Source organism: Macaca nemestrina, chromosome 20, assembly GCF_043159975.1.
Source record: "Macaca nemestrina isolate mMacNem1 chromosome 20, mMacNem.hap1, whole genome shotgun sequence".
Classification (NCBI taxonomy): Eukaryota; Metazoa; Chordata; class Mammalia; order Primates; family Cercopithecidae; genus Macaca; species Macaca nemestrina.
Window position 1 is genome coordinate 66320035 of NC_092144.1, and position 24867 is coordinate 66344901.

A 24867-nucleotide genomic window follows, 5' to 3' on the forward strand; every position below is an offset into this window, starting at 1 on the left:
GGATGGTCTCAATCTCCTGACCTTGTGATCCGCCCATCTCGGCCTCTCAAAGTGCTGGGATTACAGGCTTGAGCCACCGTGCCTGGCCTCAGGTGAACTATTTCACAGCAACTTACGGATTTTGACATCCTGCCCCAAAATAACCAGCGTGCTCCCCTCAAAATAGGAGAACACTCCTATATAATGCCATTATTTAATGAGGTCCCTTGGCTTTCTGTTGCTCTTAAGGTGAAATTCTAAACCCTTCGTATGACCTACGTGCTCAGCCTCTACTTTCACCACTGTCTGTGGCTCTGCTCTGGCCATCTAGTCATCTTTGTTTCTCAAATGTGTCCCCTTCTTTCCACAAGCACAGTGTAGGGGTGATTTTTTATATCCGTGCATTTGTCAGTGTCCTTCCTGCCTTCTCACCTTTCTTCAGGTGCTGTGTTGCTTTCTCTGCAGGTCTGTGTTCCTTGTTATGTTCCCTCGCGACAGGCATGCTCAGCCTTTCTTTCATTGTCTTCCACAACTATAAATTGAGTTACCCGCCATTTCTCAAAGTGAGAACCAAGCACGGTTGCTTCACCTGGGAACTCGTTAGAAATGCAAATATTTGGCCGGGTGCGGTGGCTCACACCTGTGATTCCAGCACTTTGGGAGGCCGAGGCAGGTGGATCATCTGAGGTCAGGAGTTCAAGACCAGCCTGGCCAACATGATGAAACCCTGTTTCTACTAAAAACACAAAAAAGTAGCCAGGCTTGGTGGCATGTGCCTGTAATCCCAGCTACTCGGGAGGCTGAGGCAGGAGAATCACTTGAACCCCAGAGGTGGAGGTTGCAGGGAGTCGAGATTACACCACTGCACTCCAGCCTGGGCAACAAGAGCGAAACACCATCTCAAAAAAAACAAAACAAAACAAAACCCCCAAATATTTGGGTCTTTCATCAGAACAACTAAACCAGAAACTGGGAGGCAGAGCCCACCACTTTGTTTTTTTTCCCAAAGGAAAAGTATCAAGGTGAAATTCGTACGGGTTGAACGAAGGATCCATCATTGATCTTTGGGGTTATTTCCTGGGTGTCCTGACCCTGCAGGTTGAAGGCATGTGGATTGACTTCTGATTGCTGTGAGGCACTCTCCTTGGCCCTTTCTTGCAACCGGCACCTGACCAGTCTAAACCTGGTACAGAATAACTTCAGTCCCGAAGGAATGATGAAGCTATGTTCAGCCTTTGCCTGTCCCACGTCTAACCTACAAATAATTGGGTAAGTCCCCAGCAATTGCCTTCTGAAACACAGACCTGTTTCTGTTCCAGGCTTGTTAGCTGGTGGAGAAGCAGTTTAGGGGAAAAGTTGAGGTCATGGCTTGAGCAGCCAGATTTTACTCTGTTGGCGAGTGACCAGTACATTCTGAGTACCATGCTGGATGCTGGAGATACAGGAATACGGGAGGTAGAGGCCAGGTTCTAATATCATGGAGCTTCTGGGTGTGTTGGAAAGGGTACAGAACATTATAAATGTTTATGCTGAAAAACTAGAATTGCTGTGTGATCCAGCAATCTTCTGAGTATATACCCAAAAGAATTAAAAGCAAGATCTCAGATTTCACACCCATGTTCATAGCGGCATAATTCACAATAACGGCCAAGAGGTGGAAGTAACCCAGGGCATTCATGGATGAAAGGATAAACAGAATGTGGTATATACCTATGATGGAATTGTATTCAGCCTTAAAAGGAAAATTCTGGCTGGGTGCGGTGGCTGAAGCCTGTAATCCCAGCACTTTGGGAGGCTGAGATGGGTGGATCACGAGGTCAGGAGATCGAGACCATCCTGGATAACATGGTAAAACCCCGTCTCTACTAAAAAATACAAAAAACTAGCCAGGTGAGGTGGCGGGCGCCTGTAATCCCAGCTACTCGGGAGGCTGAGGCAGGAGAATGGCGTGAACCCGGGAGGCGGAGCTTGCAGTGAGCTGAGATCCAGCCACTGCACTCCAGCCTAGGTGACAGAGCAAGACTCTGTTTCAAAAAAAAAAAAAAAAGAAAATTCTGACACATGCTACATGATGGAATCTTGACATGCCAAGTAGAATAAGCCAGTCCTAAAAAGACAAATACTGTAGGATTCTACCTCTATGAGGTACGTAGAAGAGTGAAATTCATAGAAACAGAATGGTGATTTCCAAAGGATTGGGGTGAGAGGTTGGGGAGTTGTGTAACAGGTGCAGAGTTTGTTTTGCAAGATGAAGAATTCTGGTGATAGATGGTTGTGGTGATGGTTGCGGTGATGGTTGCACAGCCATGTGAGTGTACTTAACACCACTGAACAAATTCACCTAGCAGAAAATTTCTTCAGTAGCTCACATACAACATTTCAGCCTCCCCTCTTACTCCTTGTACAAGTCTAGAAGGCTGAGTTGATGGAGTTCACAGAAGTTCTTCAGGACCATCTCTTAAGACTAGTAGTTTCTTTCATAAGAAAGTGACAGTTCATTGATGTCTTCAGTGTTTAGTGGTAGAAAACGCATTTGTCATTTAGGACCTCATATTCATAGACAAACAGGAGTTCAGAGATATCCCTGAGCATGAAGGAACACAGTTGTACTTGAAGGGAGTAAAATCTTGAGAAATACATAGCTGGCAGCATTGATAGCCCATTTGAGGTTGGTTGTGGTGTATTTATGTATTTTACTTCAAGTTTTTTGAGATGAAGTCTCACTCTGTTGCCCAGGCTGGAGTGTGGTGATGCGATCTTAGCTCACTGCAACCTCCACCTCCCGGGTTCAAGCAATTCTCCTGCCTCAGCCTCCCGAATGGTGGAGATTATAGTTATGTGCCACCACACCTGGCTAATTTCTACATTTTTAGTAGAGACAGGTTTTCACCATGTTGGCCAGGCTGATCTCAAACTCCTGACCTCATATGATCCACCAGCCTCAGACTCCCAAAGTTCTGAATGACAGGCATGAGCCACCACGCCCGACCTCCTTGTGCTATATTTATAATCAATAGAAAATTTCTCAGTTGAGTAACTGTTTTCCCCAGTATGGTCCAGCTGATGGCAGTTGAGTTTATCCAGGGTTCAAGTTCTAGCACATGGGTATAACCAGGAAGAAGTCAAAAGTGGCTGTGGTAGACCCTGGAATCATAGGAGGAAAGTGAAGACAGGATGGGGAAGATGGGTTGAGAAACATGGCTCAATGAATCTGGGAGTCTTGGTGTGGTCAGAACTGTTACAGTGACAAAATGAGCTGAAAAGATGCAGTGCTTTTGAAAGAATGTGTTTGTATCCTTGACTTACAAGGCATGATAGCAGTTGACAAGATCAGTGGTGACTGGGACTTAGTAGTTGAAGTAGGATAGAAGTCAGACCTAGATTTACTGATTGACTTGTTGTGGCTCTGTTTCCCCATCTGTGAAATGGGGGTGGTGCTATGTATCTATTTAAATATGTTTATTTCTCCTCTAGTAGACTGTAAGCTTGGTAAGGGTGGGAACTTTGCCTTGTCCATCCCTATACGGGAAGTCCTCATTTAATGTCATGGATACATTCTTAGAAACTGACTTTAAGCAAAATGACATATAATGAAACCAATGTTTTCTCTTGGTTATGACAATGACTCTGAAGAAAATGACATTCTTTGAGAATCTGCTGTAGTAGTTTTGCTTAAAGTCACTGTTTCCAAGAACCTATCAATGACATTAAGGGAGAACTTACTGTACCTTCCCAAACCCTGTAACAGGACCTGACACAGAGACTCTAAAGAAGGAATTCATGGATGGACTGAAGGATCATGCCTGCATCTTAGGACTGTTGTGAGGAGCAGGTGCCTTTAAAAGCTCAGCGTAGTATCTGACCTGTCCAAGTTTCTTTACAGGCAGAGAATTACTTTTATTCTATAGGGAACATGCTACTGTTATCAAGCAAAAGTGGCTCACTGCCTAATGTGCTAGAGGCCAGTACTGTGACATTGGAGATTTGAGGGGGAGTAAAAGCCCTATACTGCAGGTCAGCTCACAAGGAGACAGGAGTCAAGCTCAAATCTGTCTCCCCATGCTGGCTTCAAGGCAGTATTTCTATTAGAAAAGGTTCAGGAAGTAGATTCTGAGATTAGTAGGTGATTAGAAGAAAAGGGGAGGTCTGGAAAGTCCTTGGGCATGTGTAATTATCTATTCATGCTACCTCATGGGTTGCATGTGCCAATTTAGGGAGAGTTAGTATAAAACCTGGTGGAAATTCAGGCTGTGACATCAGCAAGCTCATTCTCTGCAAACTCTAGCCTTGCCATACTTTTTCTAGCCGATTTCAGCCAGTTCTTTCATAAGTAGAGGGGGGGGGAGTCTCAATGTTTCAGCAAGCTGTTTCTTTTATTGTCTGCCATCCTGCAAACTCAAGAATTTGTTAGTCATTGGTTTCTTTAACTCTTTTAACTACTGTTCCTTAAGAGTACAAGAAAAGGTTTGAGATCCTTGATGAGGCTTCCAGGAATTTTGAGGAAGGGAGAAGAGTCGAAAGCAACGTCTCAGTAGCTAGTCCTCTCTCTGTCTCCCCAGGCTGTGGAAATGGCAGTACCCTGTGCAAATAAAGAAGCTGCTGGAGGAAGTGCAGCTGCTCAAGCCCCAAATTGTAATTGACGGTAGTTGGCATTCTTTTGATGAAGATGACCGGTACTGGTGGAAAAACTGAAGATACGGAAACCTGCCCCACTCACACCCATCTAATGGAGGAACTTTAAATGCTGTTTTCTCAGAGCAAGCCATGCCCCTGGGAGTTCCTTCTCAAAGATGGAGAATGATTTCTGATTCTTATGAAGCCCTCAATGGTAGTGATTCTTTGTTCAATATACCTTGGTTACTGGATTTGAAGGCTGGAGACCTTCAAGTCATAGGACTGAGTATCTGTGAAATGTCAGTCCTACCTCAGAGCATACAGAGGGAATGAAATAAACACAGAGCATTTGGAAAAGGTGTCAAGTAGTGGTTTTCTTAACTAGTGAGGATATGGTTTAGGAGCAGAGAGTTTAGGAGGACCTAGATCTTCAAAAGCAGCCCCTGAATTTGGGTACCACAACTAGTGGTGTTTTTTTGTTTTTTGTTTTGTTTGAGACAGTTTTGCTCTGTCACCCAGGCTGGAGCGCAGTGGGGTGATCTCCGCTCACTGCAAGCTCCACCTCCTGGGTTCATGCCACTCTCCTGCCTCAGCCTCCCGAGTAGCTGGGACTACAGGCACCCGCCACCACGCCTGGCTAATTTTTTTGTATTTTTAGTAGAATTGGGGTTTCACGGTGTTAGCCAGGATGGTCTCAATCTCCTGACCTTGTGATCCGCCCACCTCAGCCTCCCGAAGTGCTGGGATTACAGGTGTGAGCCACTGCGCTTGGCCAACTAATTACTGGTTTTTTAAAGCACATACCTGAATACCAAAGGATGGTGTTACTGTCACTCAATATCTGAACGATAAACATAAAGTCTAATTTATTCCTTAGTGTAATGAAAACTTGGTCTATCACAGTCTCTGAGTAAAGCAGACTTCTGATCTTTGTAGGCAGGAATTTGGGGAGGGTACAGAATGAGGCTGAACCTTGAAGGTATAAGGTAGCCTGTGGTTACTCAGGTGAGGCTGATTGGTACAGGTGGGTTCATCAGAGTGCATCCCTTCCCGACCGGATGAATTTCCGATGCAAAGAGCAGCTGTTGGTTTGTAAAGAAGCATGTTCACTGAGGTAAGTTGTCTTGGATCCATTGAATGGATTTAAACCTGTCTAGGTAGTTACTTATTACCGTGACTACAGAACCGTCGGTCTATTCCTAGAAGAGTGGAAAACTCTTACATTCTTGCCAAAATGTGCTTCTTATTATTTATTGTATTTATTTCTCTCATCCATGATGACGATGATGAATGATGATATCTAACACAGCCCTTACTGTATACCATGCCCTGTCCTAAGCAGTATGAATTACTTATTTGGTCTTTACAACACCTTGGAGGTAAGGATATTTCTTGCTTCCATCTTACAGATGAGGACATTGAGGTACAGAAAATAAACAGTGCACAGCAAGGCCAGGCGCTGTGGCTCACACCTGTAATGCCAGCACTTTGGGAGGCGGAGGCAGGTAGAATACCTGAGGTTGGTGGTTTGAGACCAACTTGGCCAACACGGTGAAACCCCGTCTCTACCAAAAATACAAAAATTAGCCCAGTGTGGTGGCTCGTGCCTGTAATCTCACCTACTTGGGAGGCTGAGGCAGGAGAATCGCCCAAACCCGGGAGGTGGAGGTTGCAGTGCCACTGCACTCCAGCCTGAGTGACGGAGTGAGACTCCATCTCAAAAAAAAAAAAAAAAAAACAACGGATGCACAGCCAGTAAGTAACAGAGCTGCCATTCAGACCCAGGAAATCCGTTTCTGGGGTTCATTCTACTTACTGACATGTTGCCTCTACCATACAACCACCTTCCATGAGCCACTCACTGTACTGTGTGTAAATCTATAACTCCAGCAACCCCTTTCAAACTGGGGAATGTGTTAGCATCATTCCCTGTCAGCATATATTAGACAGGGACTGGCATATGCCCCCTTTTCTGCTCCCATTGCAATGGAGCTGGTAAAGTTTATATCGGTATAGGAGAAACGTCAACTCTGCCGTTTGTTCTTGTAAGCATTATTTTCAATGTATGGTTCCTTTGCTGGAATACTTTTTAAATACTTGTGTGTTCTGGGAGTGTTTATTTAAATACTTAGACATTGGACCAATGTGATGGGGGTTATGAGGTGAATGGGTAGAGTAGTGGGGGAAAAGTTAGCCCTTCAGAATCAGAATATCTGTCTTCAGGATACCTTTTCTCCCACATGGGACACATATCCATCTAACATAAAGACAAGGCAAGGAGGTCAGGCGGGGTGGCTCACACCTGTAATCCCAGCACTTTGGGAGGCCAAGGTGGGTGGATCACGAGGTCAGGAGATCAAGATCATCCTGGCTAACACAGTGAAACCCCATCTCTACTAAAAATACAAAAAATTAGCCAGGTGTGGTGGTGGGCGCCTGTATTCCCAGCTACTTGGGAGGCTGAGGCAGGAGAATGGGGTGAACCTGGGAGGCGGAGCTTGCAGTGAGCTGAGATCATGCTGCTGCACTCCAGCCTGGGCAACAGAGCAAGACTCAGTCTCAAAAAAAAAAAACCCCACCATTAATGTTTGTGTTAACAAAGCATTACTGTGTTAGTCTTGTCTATCACCTTATATATAGCTAAAAATACACAATGTCCTCCTCCTGTGTCCGGTCAATTATCTTGAGCACTGCTGCTACCCCACCCCCAACTGTGACAAATATCCCACTATGTAAAGTTGCAGCCAAAGGGAAGGTCAAAGGGAAAAGCTAAGTTTAGAAACAATGTTTTATTTTTATTTTTTAGAAACATCTCACTATCTTGCTCAGGCTAGTCTTGAACTCTTGGGCTCAAGTGATCCTCCTGCTTCAGCCTCCCAAAGTGCTGCAACTACAGGTGTGTGAGCCACTGTGCCCAGCTTCAAGTTTTTGATGCTGACCTGTGTTCAAATTCTGGCTGCTCTGAGTGACTTTTGTGACACTATACAAAGATCAACTTCCATGGGCTTTTGATTTATCTGTAAAGTAGGAAAAATTGTACTTACCCTATAGAATTAGTTTCAAGAAGAGCTGAACCTCTGTAAAGCAACTCTAAAGTGGCTGGAGAATTCACTCCATCAATATTTACCTACATGTATTAGTTATCTGTTGCTGTTTACAACATTACCACAAACTCGGCAGTTAAAACTCATGATCTCAGCATTTGAGTCCAGATATGACTCAGCTGGATCCTCTGTCTCAGGGTCTCACAAGGCTGCAGTGAAGGTGTTGACCAGGGCTGTGGTCTCATCTGAGACCCAACTGGGACAAGGACCTCTTCCAAGTTCATGCAGGTCCTAGGAGCATCTATTTTTAGGCTGCTGGACTGAGGGCCTTGGTTTCTCAACTGTCAGCCCCAGGCCATCCCCAGCTCTTTTCTGCTTGGCCTTCTCCATATGACAGATTGCATCTTCAAAGCCAGCAAGACAGTCAGTTGCTCAGCAAGACAGAATCTCATGGCATCACAGAAGTTAGATTCCATCAACCCTGCCGCATCCTGTTTGAATAGAAGTAAGTTATAAGCCCATCCCACACTCGAGGGAAGGGGATCTGGCAAGGTGGGAACACCAGGAGGAGGATCATGAAACTGCCTAGAATCTGATGTGCTCCACACTGGCAGAAACCTGTGTTCTACTCACTGCTGCCTGTTGGAAAAGAGTTTCTTTCTCTTGAGCCTCTTGGCCATCTCCAAAGGTGGAGGACGGAGTTACCCATGTGGTACGACTAGGAGGGAGGAAGTGAACCTTCTAAGTGCTCTTCACAAGCTTCCTGTCTCCAGATGTGTACACACTTTCCTGTTTCATGCAGCAAGCTTTGCTTTGGATGGTATGGGTGGGCAGAAGACTGATTGTAGCAGAGTGCTAGGAAGCTACAGATACAGGCCACCTGCCTCAGTCGTGTGTGTGTGTGGTGGGTTTTTGTTGTTGTTGTTTTTTAAAGGCAGTTTTGCTCTCATCACCCAGGCTGGGGTGCAATGGTAAGATCTAGGTTCACTGCAACCTCTGTCTCCCAGGTTCAAGCAATTCTCGTGCCTCAGCCTCCCGAGTAGCTGGGATTACAGGTGCATGCCACCACACCTGGCTAATTTTTGTATTTTTAGTAGCAATGGGGTTTCTCCATGTTGGCCAGGCTGGTCTCAAACTCCTGACCTCAGGCGATCCACCCGCCTTATCCTCCCAAAGCGCTGGGATTACAGGGGTGAGCGACAATACCCAGCCTGGCCTCAAAACTTTGAAGAATAGGGATGACACCTTGACTTCTACCCAACTCCTTGTTTCTTATTCTAAATTCCAAAAGTAGAGGATGAAGTAATGATTAGTCTGTAGAAACCCTATGTGCTGGCCACTGCCCTCAGGTTGATGGGGCAAGACAAAGATCCCTGTTCTCCTAAAATGTATTACTTTCTAGTGGACAAATATGTGAACTGCAGGTGTCTGACAGCTAAAATGACAGGTTAGCAAGAGACTAGGACTATTCTGTTTTTCTAGACTAGCTATCTTTATGAGGTCTGAGAGAAAAACACTTTTCTGCACTGATGTTTTCTCGTCAAGTTCAGGACATGACATACAATGAGAAAAATGAAAACATCCCCCTTCCTACATAGCTTTTTTAACATTTGTACCACGGGGAGGGAAGAGCGTCAGGAAGGCAAGGGACACGATCCTGGAGGGCAACCGTGGTGAGTCCCAGACCCCACACCGGCCTGGTGCATCACACCATGGGTAGGACAGGTGGCAGCGCTGCCTCCCTGCTGATCTGGGCTCTTGTCATCATCTCTGAAGAAGGACCCTTTCCTCATCCGTGAGTCAATAGAGACTTCACCTCCACCTGCCCGCCATGCTCTGTAGCTGGGGTGTGTGTAGAGCCGCACAAACTCCGATGCTTTAAGCTGCACGGCACAGAAGGTCCACCTGAGCTCACTGAGCAGAAGCTTCCTGGGTCGGTGAACCCTGTCGGACACCAACTCCCTGTGCTGCTGGTGAGTTTCCCCTGATGCCCGCTGGGTGGCAGCAGAGCGTCATCTTCCCTGAGACCCTCCGGGGAGCAGGGCGGGCTCCTCCCCACCATCCCCACTGCTGTGGATTTTCTCACGGCAGGCACCGCTGACAGTGGGGTTAGCCACTTCCACATCGGGGTCCCGCCTGTGAGCTGTAGGGTGTTCAGTGACGTCCCTGCTTTTACCTGCTAGGTGCCTTCCCTCCCCCAGTTGTGACAACCAAAAGAGTCTTCAGACACAGCCAGATGTGACCGGGGCACCTTCCTGAGACCTGCTGGTCCACGTGAAGCATGAAACCCTCCCTCACCAGCACACCCAGTGACTTCCCCTTCCCCTCACTGGACACGACTGGTTCGCAGGAAATCCGTGTCAGCAGTGCTCAGAAGGTATCAGCCACGTTTTGGTTCTATTGGAGGTGACCGCTGCTTAGCAGACACCGAAGAATGTAGGTTTATTCTTTACCTCTAGCTTTATTCCCCATTGTCAAAATGGAATCAACCAAGATAATCTGGAGGCCCAGGTGTAAAATGACAATGTGGGTGCTTTGTTCAAAAATTAAGAATTGCAAGATGACTATGAGTCACTATACTGATCCGGGGCCCTGGATGAAATGCTCAGGCCGCAGACCCAAGCAGCTGGCCTCCATTGCAGCTGATTGGACCAGGAGCCAGCATTTGAAAGACAGCCCGTCTTTAAGCTGCCTAATGACCTGTAGGCCGCACCTGACCAAGGTAAGAGATGAAGTAGGGTATCCTTGTTCACAACAGCCAAAAGGTCCAGACAACCCACGTGTCTATCAACAGATAAACGGGTAAACAAAATGTGGTCTATCCACACAATGAAATATTATTCGGCCATGAAAAAAGAATGCAGGCTGGGTGCAGTGGCTCATGCCTGTAATCCCAGCACTTAGGGAGGCTGAGTTGGAGGCTCACTTGAGCCCAGGAGTTTGAGACCAGCCTGTGCAACATGGTGAAACCCCATCACTACTAAAAATTAACTAGGTGTGGTGGTACATGCCTGTAGTCCCAGCCCCTTGGGAGGCTGAGGTGGGAGGATCACTTGAGCCTGGTAGGTCAAGGCTGTAGTGAACCGAGATTGTACCACTGTGGTCTCCAGCTTGAGTGACAGAGTGAAACAGTGTCTCATTAAAAAAAACCAAACACAAAATACGGGTGCAGTGGCTCATTCCTGTACTTCTAGGACTTCAGGAGGCCGAGGCAGGCAGGTCACCTGAGGTCAGGGGTTCAAGACCAGCCTGGCCAACATGGTGAAACCCCATCTCTACTAAAAATACAAAAATTAGCCCAGGGTGGTAGCATGTGTCTGTAATCCCAGGTACTCAGGAGGCTGAGGCAGCAGAATCACTTGAACTCGGGAGGCGGAGGTTGCAGTGAGCCAAGATCGCACCACTGCACTCCAGCCTGGACAACAGAGTGAGACTCCATCTCAATTTAGAAAAAAAGAAAAAAAGGAATATAGTAGAGATACACGCTACAACATGGATCAACCTCGCAAGCATTGTGCTCTGTAAAGAAGCCAGACACAAAAGGCCACTCGTATGATTCCATTGATACGAAATGACCAGAAGAGGCAAATCCACAGACACAAGATGAGAGTTTGCCCAGGGCTGGGAGGGGAGGGGGGAATGAGTGACTGCTCCTGGAGGGGTTTCCTTTTGGAGTGATAGAGGTACAACTATGTGAATATACTAAAGCCTCCTTTCATTGTACACCTGAAAATGGGTGAATTACATGGTGTGTAAAGTATTTTTTAAAAAGCAAAAAACGATGAACCAGTATAGTTGCCTCCATCCAAGATGTGATTCAGAACTCCTGAGGAAACAAGGAAATAAGGCAGTTAAAAGGCAGGTAATTGGGCTGGAAATTGATTAGACGGTGAAAGTGAAAAAGATGTGGTGTGCGGAGTGGAGAGAGCTCAGGGCTGCACTTTTATGCCGGGGGTGTTATCAGCACAGTATTCAGGGCTTGTGAAGTTTTCATTAACCTGAAAATATAGCAGAAACCTGGCTGGGCGTGGTGGCTCACGCCCATAATCCCAGCAATTTGGGAGGCCAAGGCAGGTGGATCACCTGAGGTCAGGAGTTCAAGATCAGCCTGGCCAATGTGGGTGGTGAAACCCCATCTATATCAAAAACAAAAAATCAAGCTGGGTGTGGTGGCAGACGCCTGTAATCCCAGCAGCTTAGGAGACTGAGGCACGAGTGTCACTTGAACCCGGGAGACAGAGGTTGCAGTGAGCCAAGATCATGCCACTGCACTCCAGCCTGGGCAACAGAGTGAGACTGTCTCAACTGGGGAGAGAGCAAACTTCAGGTTCCTGGGCCCCATGGCCAATTCTCCTATAGCGGAACCCAGGTGAAGCCTGGGAATATGCATTTTAAAAAGCTTTCCTAAGCCATTCTGATGCAAGTGCTCTTCGGATCACACTCTCAAAGCCAGAACTACAGAAAGGAAGCTCTGAGTATACCACACGTATTGGTCAGAGAGAATAAGGGCTGGAGGGTGAGGACCCTGTTTGATGGAGACAGAAAAGAAAAGGAAATTCTGGAGGAGAGGAGCTGAGACAAGTCCTAAGACCATAAATCAGGGGTTGGCAATTTTTTTCTGTAAAAGGCCAAATGGGCCAGGTATGGTGGTTCATGCCTATAATCTCAGCACTTTGGGTGGCCAAGGCGGGAGGATCACTTGAGCCCAGGAGTTCAAGACCAGCCTGGGAAATGTAGTGAGACTCTGTCTCTACAACAAATAAACTTGAAAAAAATTAGCCAGGCGTGGTAGCGTACACCTATGGTCCCAGCTACTCAGGAGGCTGAGGGGTGAAAATCACTTGACCCCAGGAGGTCAAGACTGCAGTGAACCATGATTGCACCACTGCACTCCAGCCAGGGCAATAGAGTGAGATCCTGTCTCAAAAAAAAAAAAAAAGCCAAACAGTAAAAATTTTAGACTTGGGGGCCATTTAGTCTCTGTTGTAACTGCTCAACTCTGCTGATATAAGGTAAAAGCAAACATAGAAAACATAAAATTTTGTCACTTGCAACATGGATGAACCTGGAGGATGTTACATTAATGAGCCAGGCATAGTAAGATACAGATGGTCCAACTTGTGATGGATTTGACCTTACTTACAATGGTATGAAAGTGACATTCAGTAACAACTGTACTTCGAGTACCCACAGAACCATTCTGTCTTTCAGTATGCAATCAATCACATGAAATAGTCAACACTTTATTATAAAATGGACTGTGTGTTGGATGAGTTTACCCAACTGGAGGATAATGTAAGCATTAGGAGCAGGTGCAAGGTAGGCTAGGCTACGTTATCTTCTGTGGGTTAAATATATTGAATGCATTTTCTCAGACTGGGCAACATAGATCCCATCTCTAAAAAAAAATCTTTTTAACTAGCCAGATGTAGTGGTACACACCTGTAGTCCCAGCTACTCAGGAAGCTGAGGCAGGAGGATGGTTTGAGCCCAGGAGATCGAGATTGCAGTGAGTCATGATTGCACCACTGCACTCCAGTCAGGGCGACAAAGTGAGACACTGTCTCAAAATTTTTTAGGCCAGGTGTGGTGGCTCAAGTCTAATCCCAGCACTTTGGGAGGCCGAGTTGGGTGGATCACTTGAGGTCAGGAGTTTGAGACCAGCCTGGTCAACATGGTGAAACTCTCTCTATCAAAACTACAAAAATTAGCCAGGTGTGGTGGCAGGCACCTGTAATCCCAGCTACTCAGGAGGCTGAGGCAGGAGAATTGCTTGAACTCAGGAGGCAGAGGTTGCAGTGAGCCGAGATCACACCACTGCACTCCAGCCTGGGTGACAAGAGTAACACTCCATCTTAATTTTTTTTTTTTCCAATCTGTATTTTCAACGTATAGTGGGTTTATCAGGACGTAGCCCCATTGTAAGTTGAAAAGCATCTGTATTGTATGATCTCAGTTACATGGAATCTAAAGTCAAACTCACAGAAGCAGAGAGCAGAATGATGGTTTCCAGAGGCTGAAAGTGATGGGGAGGTGGAGCCTGGGGAGGTGTTGGTCAAAGGATATAAATTTTGATGTTACAGGAGGAATAAGTTCAGGAGACCTGTTATTGTACAACATGGTGACTACAGTTACCAGCAAAATGTCACGTACTTGAAACCTGCTAAGTGAGTAGATGTCAAGTGTTTTTTTGTTTTGTTTTGTTGAGACAGGGTCTCCCTATGTTGCCCAGGCTGGTCTTGAACTCCTGGGCTCAAGGGATCCTCCTGCCTCAGCCTCCCAAAGTGCAGGGATTACAGGCATGAGCCACCGCGCCCAGCCCTGATGTTAAATGTTCTTACCACAAAAAAAATAAGCATGCAAGGTAATGTACAAATTAATCAGCTCAATTTAGCCATCCCATAATGTATATATATTTCTTTATTTTATTTTATTTTATTTTTACGGAGTTTCTCTGTCACCCAGGCTGGAGTGCAGTGGCAAGATCTTGGTTCACTGCAACCTCTGCCTCCCAGGTTCAAGTGATTCTCCTGCCTCAGCCTCCTAAGTAGCTGGGATTTCAGGTATTTTTAGTTGAGATGGGGTTTCATCATGTTGGCCAGGCTGGCTGGTCTTGAACTCCTGACCTCAGGTGATCCACCTGCCTCAGCCTCCCAAAGTGCTAGGATTACAGGCGTGAGCCACCACACCTGGCTGTAAACATATTTCAAAACAGCAGATTGCACACCATAAATATATATAATTTTGTCCATTTAAATGTTTTTTAATTAAATATAAACGTTTTGAAGAAAACACAAAAGCAAATGGGCGTGGCTGTGTTCTTATGAAATTTTATTCGCAGAAAGAGGTAGCTGGCACAATTTGGCCTTTGGGGCATTTTGCTGACCCCTGCTGGATATGAGGATCTTGCAGACCGGCTTGTCTGTGTTCCCTGTTTGTCCTGGACTGACTGTGCCACTGTTACCTGCATTTCTGTAAGGGTTATGAGCTGGGCGCCAGGGATCAGTGGTGCAGTCCTGGAAGGGGGCCTCCTGGCAGCTTGAATGGTTGAAGGTACGCAGGACTGCTCAGGTTAAGGCCCTAGCCCATCCCCTGGCCGAACCCACCACATTGGACCTGCTTATCTGTGATGGTAGGTTTTATGTGTCAGTGTGCCTGAGCCACGGGGTTCCCAGATTAAGCATTGTTTCTGGGTATATCTGGGAGGGTATTTCCGGTTGAGTTTAGGGTTTGAATTTGTGGATTTAGTAATGCAGATTGCCCTCCCTTCTGTGAGTGGACTCATCTCATCTGAGTGTCTGAATAGAACAGAAAGGTGTGGAGAGGAGGGAGTCATTCACCTTGTTTGCTTCCTGACCGCCTGCCTGTTGGAGTGGAGACACCTATCTTCTCCTGCCCTGGAACTGGGATTTGGCACCCTCGGCTCCCCTGGTTCTCAGGCCTTTGGACTCAGACTGGAACCACCCCACAGGCGTTCCTGGTTCTCCAGCTTGCAGACGGCAGATCGTGAGACGACTCAGCCTCCACGATCGTGGGAGCCAAATCTTGTAATAAACCCCTGTCTCTGTTCTGAGAACTGCGTCATCAGTCGTGTGCAAATACCAAGTATATTTACACACAACTAGATAATACAGCCTACCATACACCTAGCCTATATGGAGAGCGGTGGCATAATCACAGCTCACTGCAGCCTGGAACTACGGGGCTCAAGCCATCCTCCCACCTCAGCCTCCCAAGCAGCTGGGACTACAGGCATGTGCCACCATGCCCAGCTAATTAAAAAATAATTATTTTCTAGGCCGGGTGTGGTGGCCCATGCCTGTAATCCCAGCACTTTAGGAGGCCGAGGCAGGTGGATCATCTGAAGTCACAAGTTCGAGACCAGCCTGGCCAACATGGAGAAAACCCTGTCTTTACTATAAATACAAAAAGTAGCTGGGCATGGTGGCACACGCCTGTAGTCCCAGCTACTTCGAAAGCTGAGGGAGGAGAATTGCTTGAACCTGGGAGGCGGAGGTTGCAGTGAGCCGAGATCACACCACTGTACTCCAGCCTGGGTGACAGAGCAAGACTCTGTCTCAAGAAATAATTGTTATTTTCTGTAGAGATGGGCTCTCGCTATGTTCCACAGGTTGGAGCCTATTTGCTCTTAGAGCCTATTGCTTTTAGGCTACAAACTTCAACAATGTGTTACTGTGCTGAATACTGTAGCAACGGTAACACAACCATAAGTATTTGTGTATTTAAACATAGAAAAGTTACAACAAAATACAGAAGAAAATATTTTAAGATGGTACACCTATATAGGGCACTTACTGTGAATGAAGTTTGCAGAACTGGAAGCTGCTCTGGGTGAGTCAGTGTGTGAGTGGTGGGTGACGTGAAGGCTGGGATGTTAGTCTACACTGCTGTAGACTATAAACACTGCACGCTTAGACTACAATAATCTATAAAATATTTTTCTTTCTTCAAGAATAAATTAACCTTAGCTTACTGTAACATTTTTACTTTATCAACTTTCATTTATTTATTTTTGAGACAAAGTCTCACTCTGTTGCCCAGGCTGGAGTGCAATGGTGTGATCTCGGCTCACTGAAACCTCCGCCTCCCGGATTCAAGTGAGATTCTCCTGCTTCAACAGGAGGGACTCAGCAGTAGGTGGGACTACATGCACCTGCCAACATGCCCAGCCAATCTTTGTATTTTTAGTAGAGATGGGGTTTCACCATGTTGGTCAGGCTGGTATGTGCTAGACTTTTATACAACTGGCAGCATAGTTAGCCTGTTGACAGCATCACCACAAACATGTGAGTTGTGCATTGTACTGTGATGTTAAAAGGCCTATGACAGCACCAGGTCAAAGACACTTTTCAGCAGCATAATCTTATGCGACTATCGTGGTCCATGCAGCCCATTGGAATGTCATGTAGCACGTGACTACACGCACACATACAGAATATTGGTTCTGCTTCTCTGAAGAATCCTGAGGCATTTTTTACACTGGCAGATTGTCATCTAAGCTACAGCAGCAACTAAACATCATGAATGCTTTTTGGGTTCCTAACTGTAGTTGGGAGTCACAAGTGACTTACTGTGGTTAAGCCCCCAAATAAGCTGTCAAGGTTCAGGCTTTGTCGATGATGAGGAGGAAGACCCAGAGCCATCTACCAGTTACCTCTATTTGACAGTCACTTGGCTCAGTTCTTTGGCTTGGGGTGTGTGGTTGAGACAGGCTTGCTCTGTTGCCCAGGCTGGAGTGCAGTGGCACGATCTCGGCTCACTGCAACCTCCGCCTCCCAGGTTCAAGCGATTCTCCTGCCTCAGCCTCCCGAGTACCTGTGATTACAGATGCACACCACCACGCCTGGCTAACTTTTGTGTTTTTAGTAAAGACAGGGTTTTGCTGTGTTGGCCAGGCTGGTCTGGAACTCCTGACCTCAGGTGACCTGCCCACCTTGACCTCCCAAAGTGCTGGGATTACAGGCGTGAGCCAACACGCCCGGCCTTTGCTCAGTTTTTTGCGTAAGTTACCTCCTTCAATCTTCAAAGTAAATATGCGAGATAAACATCATTTACCCTCTTTAAAGGATGAAAAAGCCGGAACTCAGAAAGGTTGGTCTGTTGAACAGGATGGTAAGACTAGTACGTTGCTGACTAGGACCCTAAAGTTTTTCCGCTACCACCACCATATACTCTTCATGAGCCATCCTTTCCCAAATAACCTAAACACACACACACGTAAAGAAAAAGTGCTTGCTATACAACCAAGTCCAGCTTCAAGACAAGCCCCAGGCTCCACTCACCGTGCAGAATGCTGGGCCTAAGCTCCTCCTGTGTGGATTGCTGAAGCAATCACTGCCCTGGATGCAAAACGAGGCCCATCTCAAATCAGCTCGTGGTGACTGAGGCAAAGGTGGGAATGGGGAGTGACTGTCTAATGGGTACAAGGTCTCCTTTTCGGATGACAAAAATGTTTTGGAACTAGACAAGAGTGATGGTTCTACAACATTGTGAATGTACCAAATGCTACTCAATTGTGCACTTTAAAATGGGTTGATTTTGTTATGTGACTTTTACCAGATGAACAAAAGCACTGTCTATATAACACAGACCATGCCTTTACGTGGTATGTTATATAATACACTCTACCACTCTCTATCCAGGACCACGACTTTTCATTATTTCACAGACACTGCAGTTGTCAAGAATCCAGGCGGTGGCAGCAGAGAGCTGACAGAGACCAGCACTTCCCTACCGGCCCTAAGGAAGGTCCAGAATAAGAAGATTGACCTTGCCCGGTTACAGTGAGCATTTCTGTGTTGCACCAGTCACAGTGGCGAATGCGGCTAAAGAGAGGTGGGAAGATAGAGCCACAGAACCAGATGTGGTCCAGGCAGTGCTTCATCCCACCAGGAATGACAATGCATCTGCAGCTCCCAGAGGGCTGGCACCCCAGATCCAACTGTGAGCAATCATCTTTACCCACTCATCCAGAGGAAGGAGGCCAGCGGGGTGCAGAGCCTCAGTGGCTTCAGCCCAGGCTCAGGGCTGAAGTGGAGAAACATCCAGGCTAGTCCTGGCATTGGTGGAACTAGCTGGGCTAGGGCTTGCCCCTGGGTAAAAGGAACAGGACCTGTCACTGAGACCAGAGGACACAGAACACAGATTCAGGTGAGATGCACAATTGAGGCTCACTTGGTTTCTGAGAACCAGCATGTTGGATAACATCCAGAATCATTATAATCCTTTACCCAATTTTCCCATTTCCCCCCGCCCAGACACATAATAGGACTGTACTTCCCAGCTCCCTGAAAGTCGGGCATGGCCATGTGCCTTGCTGTGGGGGATGAACTGTGAGCGGAAGCGTGTGTCACTTCTGACTGGGGACTTCAAGAGCAGCACACGATTTGCCAAGTCCCTCTGCCTGGCCATGGCAAACGGCGAGTCCCAGAGAGTTGACAACGTGGAGCAGAGCTCCCCACAACCCACGGCAGGCACGGAACACAAACAAGACAAAAGGTTGAGTGCTGTGAGCCCTTGACATGTGGGGGCTGTTTGCTTGCAGCATAACCTGTCCTATCCTGACACGTACTTGGGGATGGGGAACACAAACTCAGATGCCAGGCAGGTGATGTGAGACACAGCATGGGAGAGTGGGTGAGGGCTTGTTCAAACACAGGTGACGGGCTGGGGGTAGCAGCTCATGCCTGTGATCCCAGCCCTCTGGGAGGCTGAGGCGGGACAGATCACCTGAGGTTAGGAGTTCGAGACCAGCCTGGCCAACATGGTGAAACCCCATCTAAAATACAAAACCCCATCTAAAATACTAAAAATACAAAAATAAGGCCAGACGCAGTGACTCACACCTATAATCCTAGCACTTTGGGAGGCCAAGGTGGGTGGGCTACCTGAGGTCAGGAGTTCCAAGACCAGCCTGGCCAACAAGGTGAAACCCTATCTCTACTAAAACTACAAAAAATTACCCGGGCATGGTGGTGGGCGCCTGTAATCCCAGCAACTCGGGAGGCTGAGGCAAGAGAATCGCTTGAACCTGGGAGGCGGAGGTTGCAGTGACCCGAGGTTGCAGTGACCCGAGGTTGCATCGCTGCACTCCAGCCTGGGCAAAAGAGAGAAACTCCATCTCAAAAATAAAAATTAAAATGAAATAAGGCAAATACTGAGCTGTTTACCAATCGAGCTGTTCTGTACCTCACTTCCAATTTCTGTACATCTTTCCCTTTTTCATGTCTACAAATCTTCCACCACATGGTTGCACTGGAGTCTCTGAATCAGCTGTGATTCTGGGGGCTGCGTGATTCGTGAATCATTCATTGCTCCATTAAACTCCTTTAAATTTAATTCAGCTATAATTTTTCTTTTATCAGAGAGGAGACGTGTGAGAAACCTTCTCTCTGCCTAATTTTCCTTCCCAGGAAGACGTAGGGAGAAGGCCGCCGTCCACACGCTGGGAAGCAACCCTCACCAGACCTACCAGCACCGTGATCTTGGACTTCCAGCCTGCAGAACTGTGAGGAAGTGAGTGTCTGTGGTTTAAGACACCCACACTACGGGTATTCTCTTAGAGCAGCCTGAACGGACTAAGCAGGGGTGTCCAAGGGAGAGAATACAGTCATGGGTTCTCAGTTTCTGTTTGTGGTTGGACTAGTAAAGACCCTTCCTCATCCCTCTTTTTCACTTATCACTAGAGACAGAAACTAAAATCCACGGCTTCAGGCTGCTAAAAACCTTAAAACAAACAGAACAACAACAAAATAAGGTGGATTGGACAAACTTGGTCTGTAGCAATACGTTTTATTTGGTTCTCGTGGAGGTATTCCACTGTTTTTCTTTCAACATACTGTTGCTGGCGGCTGGGAGCGGTGGCTCAAGCCTGTAATCCCAGCACTTTGGGAGGCCGAGACGGGCGGATCACGAGGTCAGGAGATCGAGACCATGCTGGCTAACACGGTGAAACCCCGTCTCTACTAAAAATAATACAAAAAACTAGCCGGGTGAGGTGGTGGCCGCCTGTAATCCCAGCTACTCCGGAGGCTGAGGCAGGAGAATGGCGGGAACCTGGGAGGCGGAGCTTGCAGTGAGCTGAGATCCGGCCACTGAACTCCAGCCTGGGTGACAGAGTAAGACTCCGTCTCAAAAAAAAAAAAAAAAAAAAAAAGAATCAGGCCAGGTGCAGTAGCTCACGCCTATAATCCCAGCACTTTGGGAGACTGAGGGGGGTGGATCACTTGAGGCCAAGAGTTTGAGACCAGCCTGGCCAACATGGCAAAACCCCATCTCCAAGAAAAATACAAAAAATTAGCCAGGGGTGGTGGCGCACACGTGTGGTCCCAGCTACTCAGGAGGCTGAGGCACTAGAATTACTTGAACCCGGGAGGCAGACGTTGCAGTGAGCTGAGATCACGCCACTGCACTGCAGCCTGGGTGACAGAGCGATACTCTGCCTCAAGAAAGAAATAATGAAAGCTCTGGCATCATTAGGTCTGACTTCTTACGTGACCACAATCAAAGTAAGCTGGAAACGGAGCTCCTTTCTCCTGGGCTACAGTGCTCTGGTTTCCCCACTCTACCATCTCACACTGGCTCCTCTTACTAGCCTGGTGCTCTCTCTGGCCCCGTGGGATGCACTTGTAAACCCAAATTAACCCCATGCACAGAGCTGGGCGCTTGCAGCACAACTCCCTCTTTTGGCTTTAGTTGAAACACTCATTCCAGGCTCCTTGTTTTACAAATGAGGAAATGGGGTTTAGCAAAGAGAAATGAGTTTTCAAACCAGAGGCCAGTGGTTAGGCTGTGCAGCCACCTCTCCTCTCCTCCCTGTGTCAGCAGGGATATTCCAGAGCCTGGTCTGAAACTGCTGAGCTCGAAGGGCTTGGATCCAACAATGCTGATAATGACCACGGTGTGTGGCCTCGTCACTAGGGAACGGCCGAGCTCGGGGGGCTTGGGTCTAACAGTGCTGATGACCACGGCGGTGTGGAATGGTCACTAGGGAACGGTTGGGCTTAGGGGGCTTGGGTTTAACAGTGTTGTTCATGACCACGGCGGTGTGGAGTGGTCACTAGGGAGAGAGGCTGGGCTCGAGGGGCTTGGGGGGCTTGGGTCTAACAATGCTGATGACCGCATTGGTGTAGAATGGTTGGTTACTAGGGAGCAGCTGAGCTTGGGTGGGGGGCTTGGGTCTAACAATGCTGATGACCACAGCGGTGTAGAATGGTTGGTTACTAGGGAGCGGCTGAGCTTGGGGGTGGGGGCCTTGGGTCTAACAATGCTGGTGACCACGTTGGTGTAGAATGGTTGGTTACTAGGGAGCGGCTGAGCTTGGGTGGGGGGCTTGGGTCTATCAATGCTGGTGACCACATTGGTGTAGAATGGTTGGTTACTAGGGAGCGGCTGAGCTTGGGGGTGGGGGACTTGGGTCTAACAATGCTGGTGACCACAGTGGTGTAGAATGGTTGGTTACTAGGAAGCGGCTGAGCTTGGGTGGGGGACTTGGGTCTATCAATGCTGACCATGACCACGGCTGTGACATGGTCAGTAGGGGGCGCCACATCCCGCTTTCCTACCCTAACCGCCTCCTTCCAGCTCAACTTTCTTCCAGCTGCGGCGCTTTGCATTTGTGGCTGTGGCTGCATTTGAACAAGTGCTCCTTGCGCCCCGCCCCACAGGGCCTCTCCCCTGCTGGGGCCCCGCCTGCATCGCGCTTCCTGAACTGCCCTTGGAAGTTCCCCTGGTGGCTCAGCTTCTCCCGCCCAGTCGCCAACCACTTACTCGCCCGTGTTTATGAGGCACGGACTTGCTGCCAGTGGCTCTGCAAGGCAAGGGGACACGGCGGGGACCTCAACGGGCGCAATCTCTGCCCTCACGGGGGGTGGGAGTGGCTGGGAGGGGACACACACAGATGAGGACTCAAGAGACAGAGACTCCAGGGGGTGAGACATGGAGGAAGTCCTGGGCATGGGCAGGTGTGACAGGCAGCTGTGTGGGGGCGGGTCCCAGGGGAGGGAGATCTAGACAGACGTGGGCGAGAGGAAGGGGACCCTCCACCCAGCTCACTTCCTGGTCTGAAGGCCGCAGTCTGCATCCCTAAGGGCAGGGACTTGCGTGTCCGCCCTGCTGCATCCCCAGTGCCTGGGGCCCAGTGGGAGGGCGGCTCTGCCAGGTAGCGGACGGTGTCAAAGGAGCTCGGCCTGGGGTCCGACTGTCCTGAGTTTGAATCTGGTTTCTCACTTAGCGTGTGATCTAAAGCGAGTGGCTTCACTTCTCTGAGCCGGCTTGCTTCTTTGTGACTAGCGAGATCCAGCCATGTCTAAACAGTGTGGGTAAAGCCAGGCGGCTGAAACCAGCTTTGCTGTGTCTCGTTTTAAGTCCTCGATAAGTCCCTTCCCTCTAAGCCTACCTCCCCCTCTGTAGAGTGGAGGGTTACGCGAGGTTGTTTTGTTCTGAGACGGAGTCTCACTCTTTTGCCCAGGCTGGAGTACGATGGCGTGATCTCGACTCACTGCAACATGTGCCTCCCAGGTTCAAGTGATTCTCCTGCCTCAGCCTCTAGAGTAGCTGGGATTACAGGTGCCTGCCCCCATGCCCAGCTAATTTTCATATTTGTAGTAGAGACAGGGTTTCACCATGTTGGCCAGGCTGGTCTCAAACTCCTGACCTCAGGTGATCTGCCCACCTTGGCCTCCCAAAGTGCTGGGATTACAGGCATAAGCCACCGTGCCCGGTTTAAAGAGGTATTAATGAAGCACCCAGCACACACTAGCACACGTTAAATCATCACCTTGCTCCCAGGGTCTCGGCTATCAGCCATATCCAAGCCCTCACTGCGGAGAGTAAGTAGGAGACAGTCACTTCATACATTCTTGGGGACGTGGTAAGTGACCTCTGGGGAGGGTGATACAGCCAGATCTGTTGGGATCCAAATGCACATTCCCCTTCTGCCCGCAGTTCCTGCCAGGACAAGCAGCACAAGGTGTGGGTCGGATCGGATTCTTCCTGCTGCATTGCTACAGTAGCAGAAGACTAGAAACAGACAGACTGCACATCAGTCAGGAATTAAACACTGTATCTGCACAAAGGAATGCTTTGAAAGTGTTTTTTAAAATAAGAAATGTAGATAGGCAGCCAGGGGCGGTGACTCAGGCCTGTAATCCCAGCACTTTGGGAGGCCAAGGCGAGTGGATCGCAAGGTCAGGAGATGGAGACCATGCTGGCTAACACGGTAAAATCCCATCTCTACTAAAAATACAAAAAATTAGCCGGGTGCGATGGCAGGCGCCTGTAGTCCCAGCTACTCGGGAGGCTGAGGCAGGAGAATGGCATGAACCCGGGAGGTGGAGGTTGCAGTGAGCCAAGATCGCGCCACCACACTGCAGCCTGGGTGACAGAGCGAGACTCCATCTCAAAAAAAAAAAAAAAAAAAACATAGGCCTCTCTCTGGAACAATCATAGGTAGATACATAAACAGGTATAGTTGATAGATACATAGATGATAGCTAAAGATAGATGATAGATAACAGATACAGTACACAAATAGATTACTGGTAATAGGCGAAGATAGGAAGATCACAGATATAATTGTTACATATCTATGTAAGTAGATAATAGATGATACATGATATAGGTAGATAACAGATTATAGATGATTGATAAACATGGATAGATGGTGCAAAGATAGATAATAGATGACTAATACATAAATGATAGCTACATATAGATGACAGATATAGATAATTGATACATAGATAGAATGACAATAGAAGATAATGGATTGGTATATAAATGATAACATGTAGATAGATAATATAGTTGATATATACATGATACATAAAACATGACGATAGAGATTGATACGTATGCAAGGGGCAGAATAATATGCAATGAATGCTTTCATTTGATAAATTTATTTTATTTGAGACAGTTTCGCTCTTGATGCCCAGGCTGGAGTGCAATGGTGCGATCTCAGCTCACCGCAACCTCTGCCTCCCAGGTTCAAGCAATTCTCCTGCCTCAGCCTCCCGAGTAGATGGGATTACAGGCATGTACCATCGTACTTGGCTAATTTTATGTTTTTATTAGGGATGGGGTTTCTCCATGTTGGTTAGGCTGGTCTCGAACTCCCAGCCTCAGGTGATCTCTCCACCTTGGCCTCCCAAAGTGCTGGGATTACAGGCGTGAGCTACCGTGCCCAGCTTGATGAATTTATTTTTAAAACCCACTTGTAGATTCACTGAGTATTTCAAGGGATAATGCAGGGAGAGGAATGAGGAATCTGGGAGTTGAGATTTGGTAAGTAATCTCTTCCTCCAAGTATCCATTACTTTTTTTAAAAAAATCTTATTTGTGACCAGACATCAATCGCTGATCCAAATACCCCTGGCAGAGTCCCCACCAGCCTGAATGAGGCTGTCCGTCCACAGTCTACTTACTGTCATGGCTAGTGGCCACCCCACTTCACAAGCACCCATAAGGTACAGACAGACTGATATAAATGTTGGCATTAGATTCTATTAAGCTCTGCTACCTAGCTGTGAGAGCCTGGAGAAACATTTAACCTCCCCAAAGCCTCTGTTCCCTTATATGTAAAATGGGAACAATACCCTCTTCGAAGTGGTCAGGAGGCTTTAAAAGGGAATGCGGATGGATTAAACTGAGCTCCATCATCCGAGACCCAGCTGGGGGGCGGGGGAGGGGGAAATGGGGGGATTCTCTG

At 47.7% G+C, this 24867-nt stretch overlaps 1 protein-coding gene and 1 long non-coding RNA gene across 2 annotated transcripts in view; both read left to right on the forward strand.

Moving 5' to 3' along the window:
- The window catches only part of LOC105488198 (NLR family pyrin domain containing 5), a 70906-nt gene extending 65956 nt beyond the window's left edge, over positions 1-4950 (forward strand). The window contains exons 14-15 of the mRNA XM_071087969.1: positions 1078-1248; positions 4539-4950. Of these exons, the coding sequence (XP_070944070.1) occupies positions 1078-1248; positions 4539-4671 (304 nt within the window). The 3' untranslated portion in view covers positions 4672-4950. The remainder of the gene's footprint in view (positions 1-1077; positions 1249-4538) is intronic.
- Positions 4951-21476: 16526 nt separating this feature from the next.
- Positions 21477-23253, forward strand: LOC139360274 (uncharacterized). The gene is made up of 3 exons (XR_011617565.1): positions 21477-21529; positions 21824-21973; positions 23103-23253. It is a non-coding gene; the product is annotated as an uncharacterized lncRNA (long non-coding RNA).
- Positions 23254-24867: the final 1614 nt, after the last annotated feature.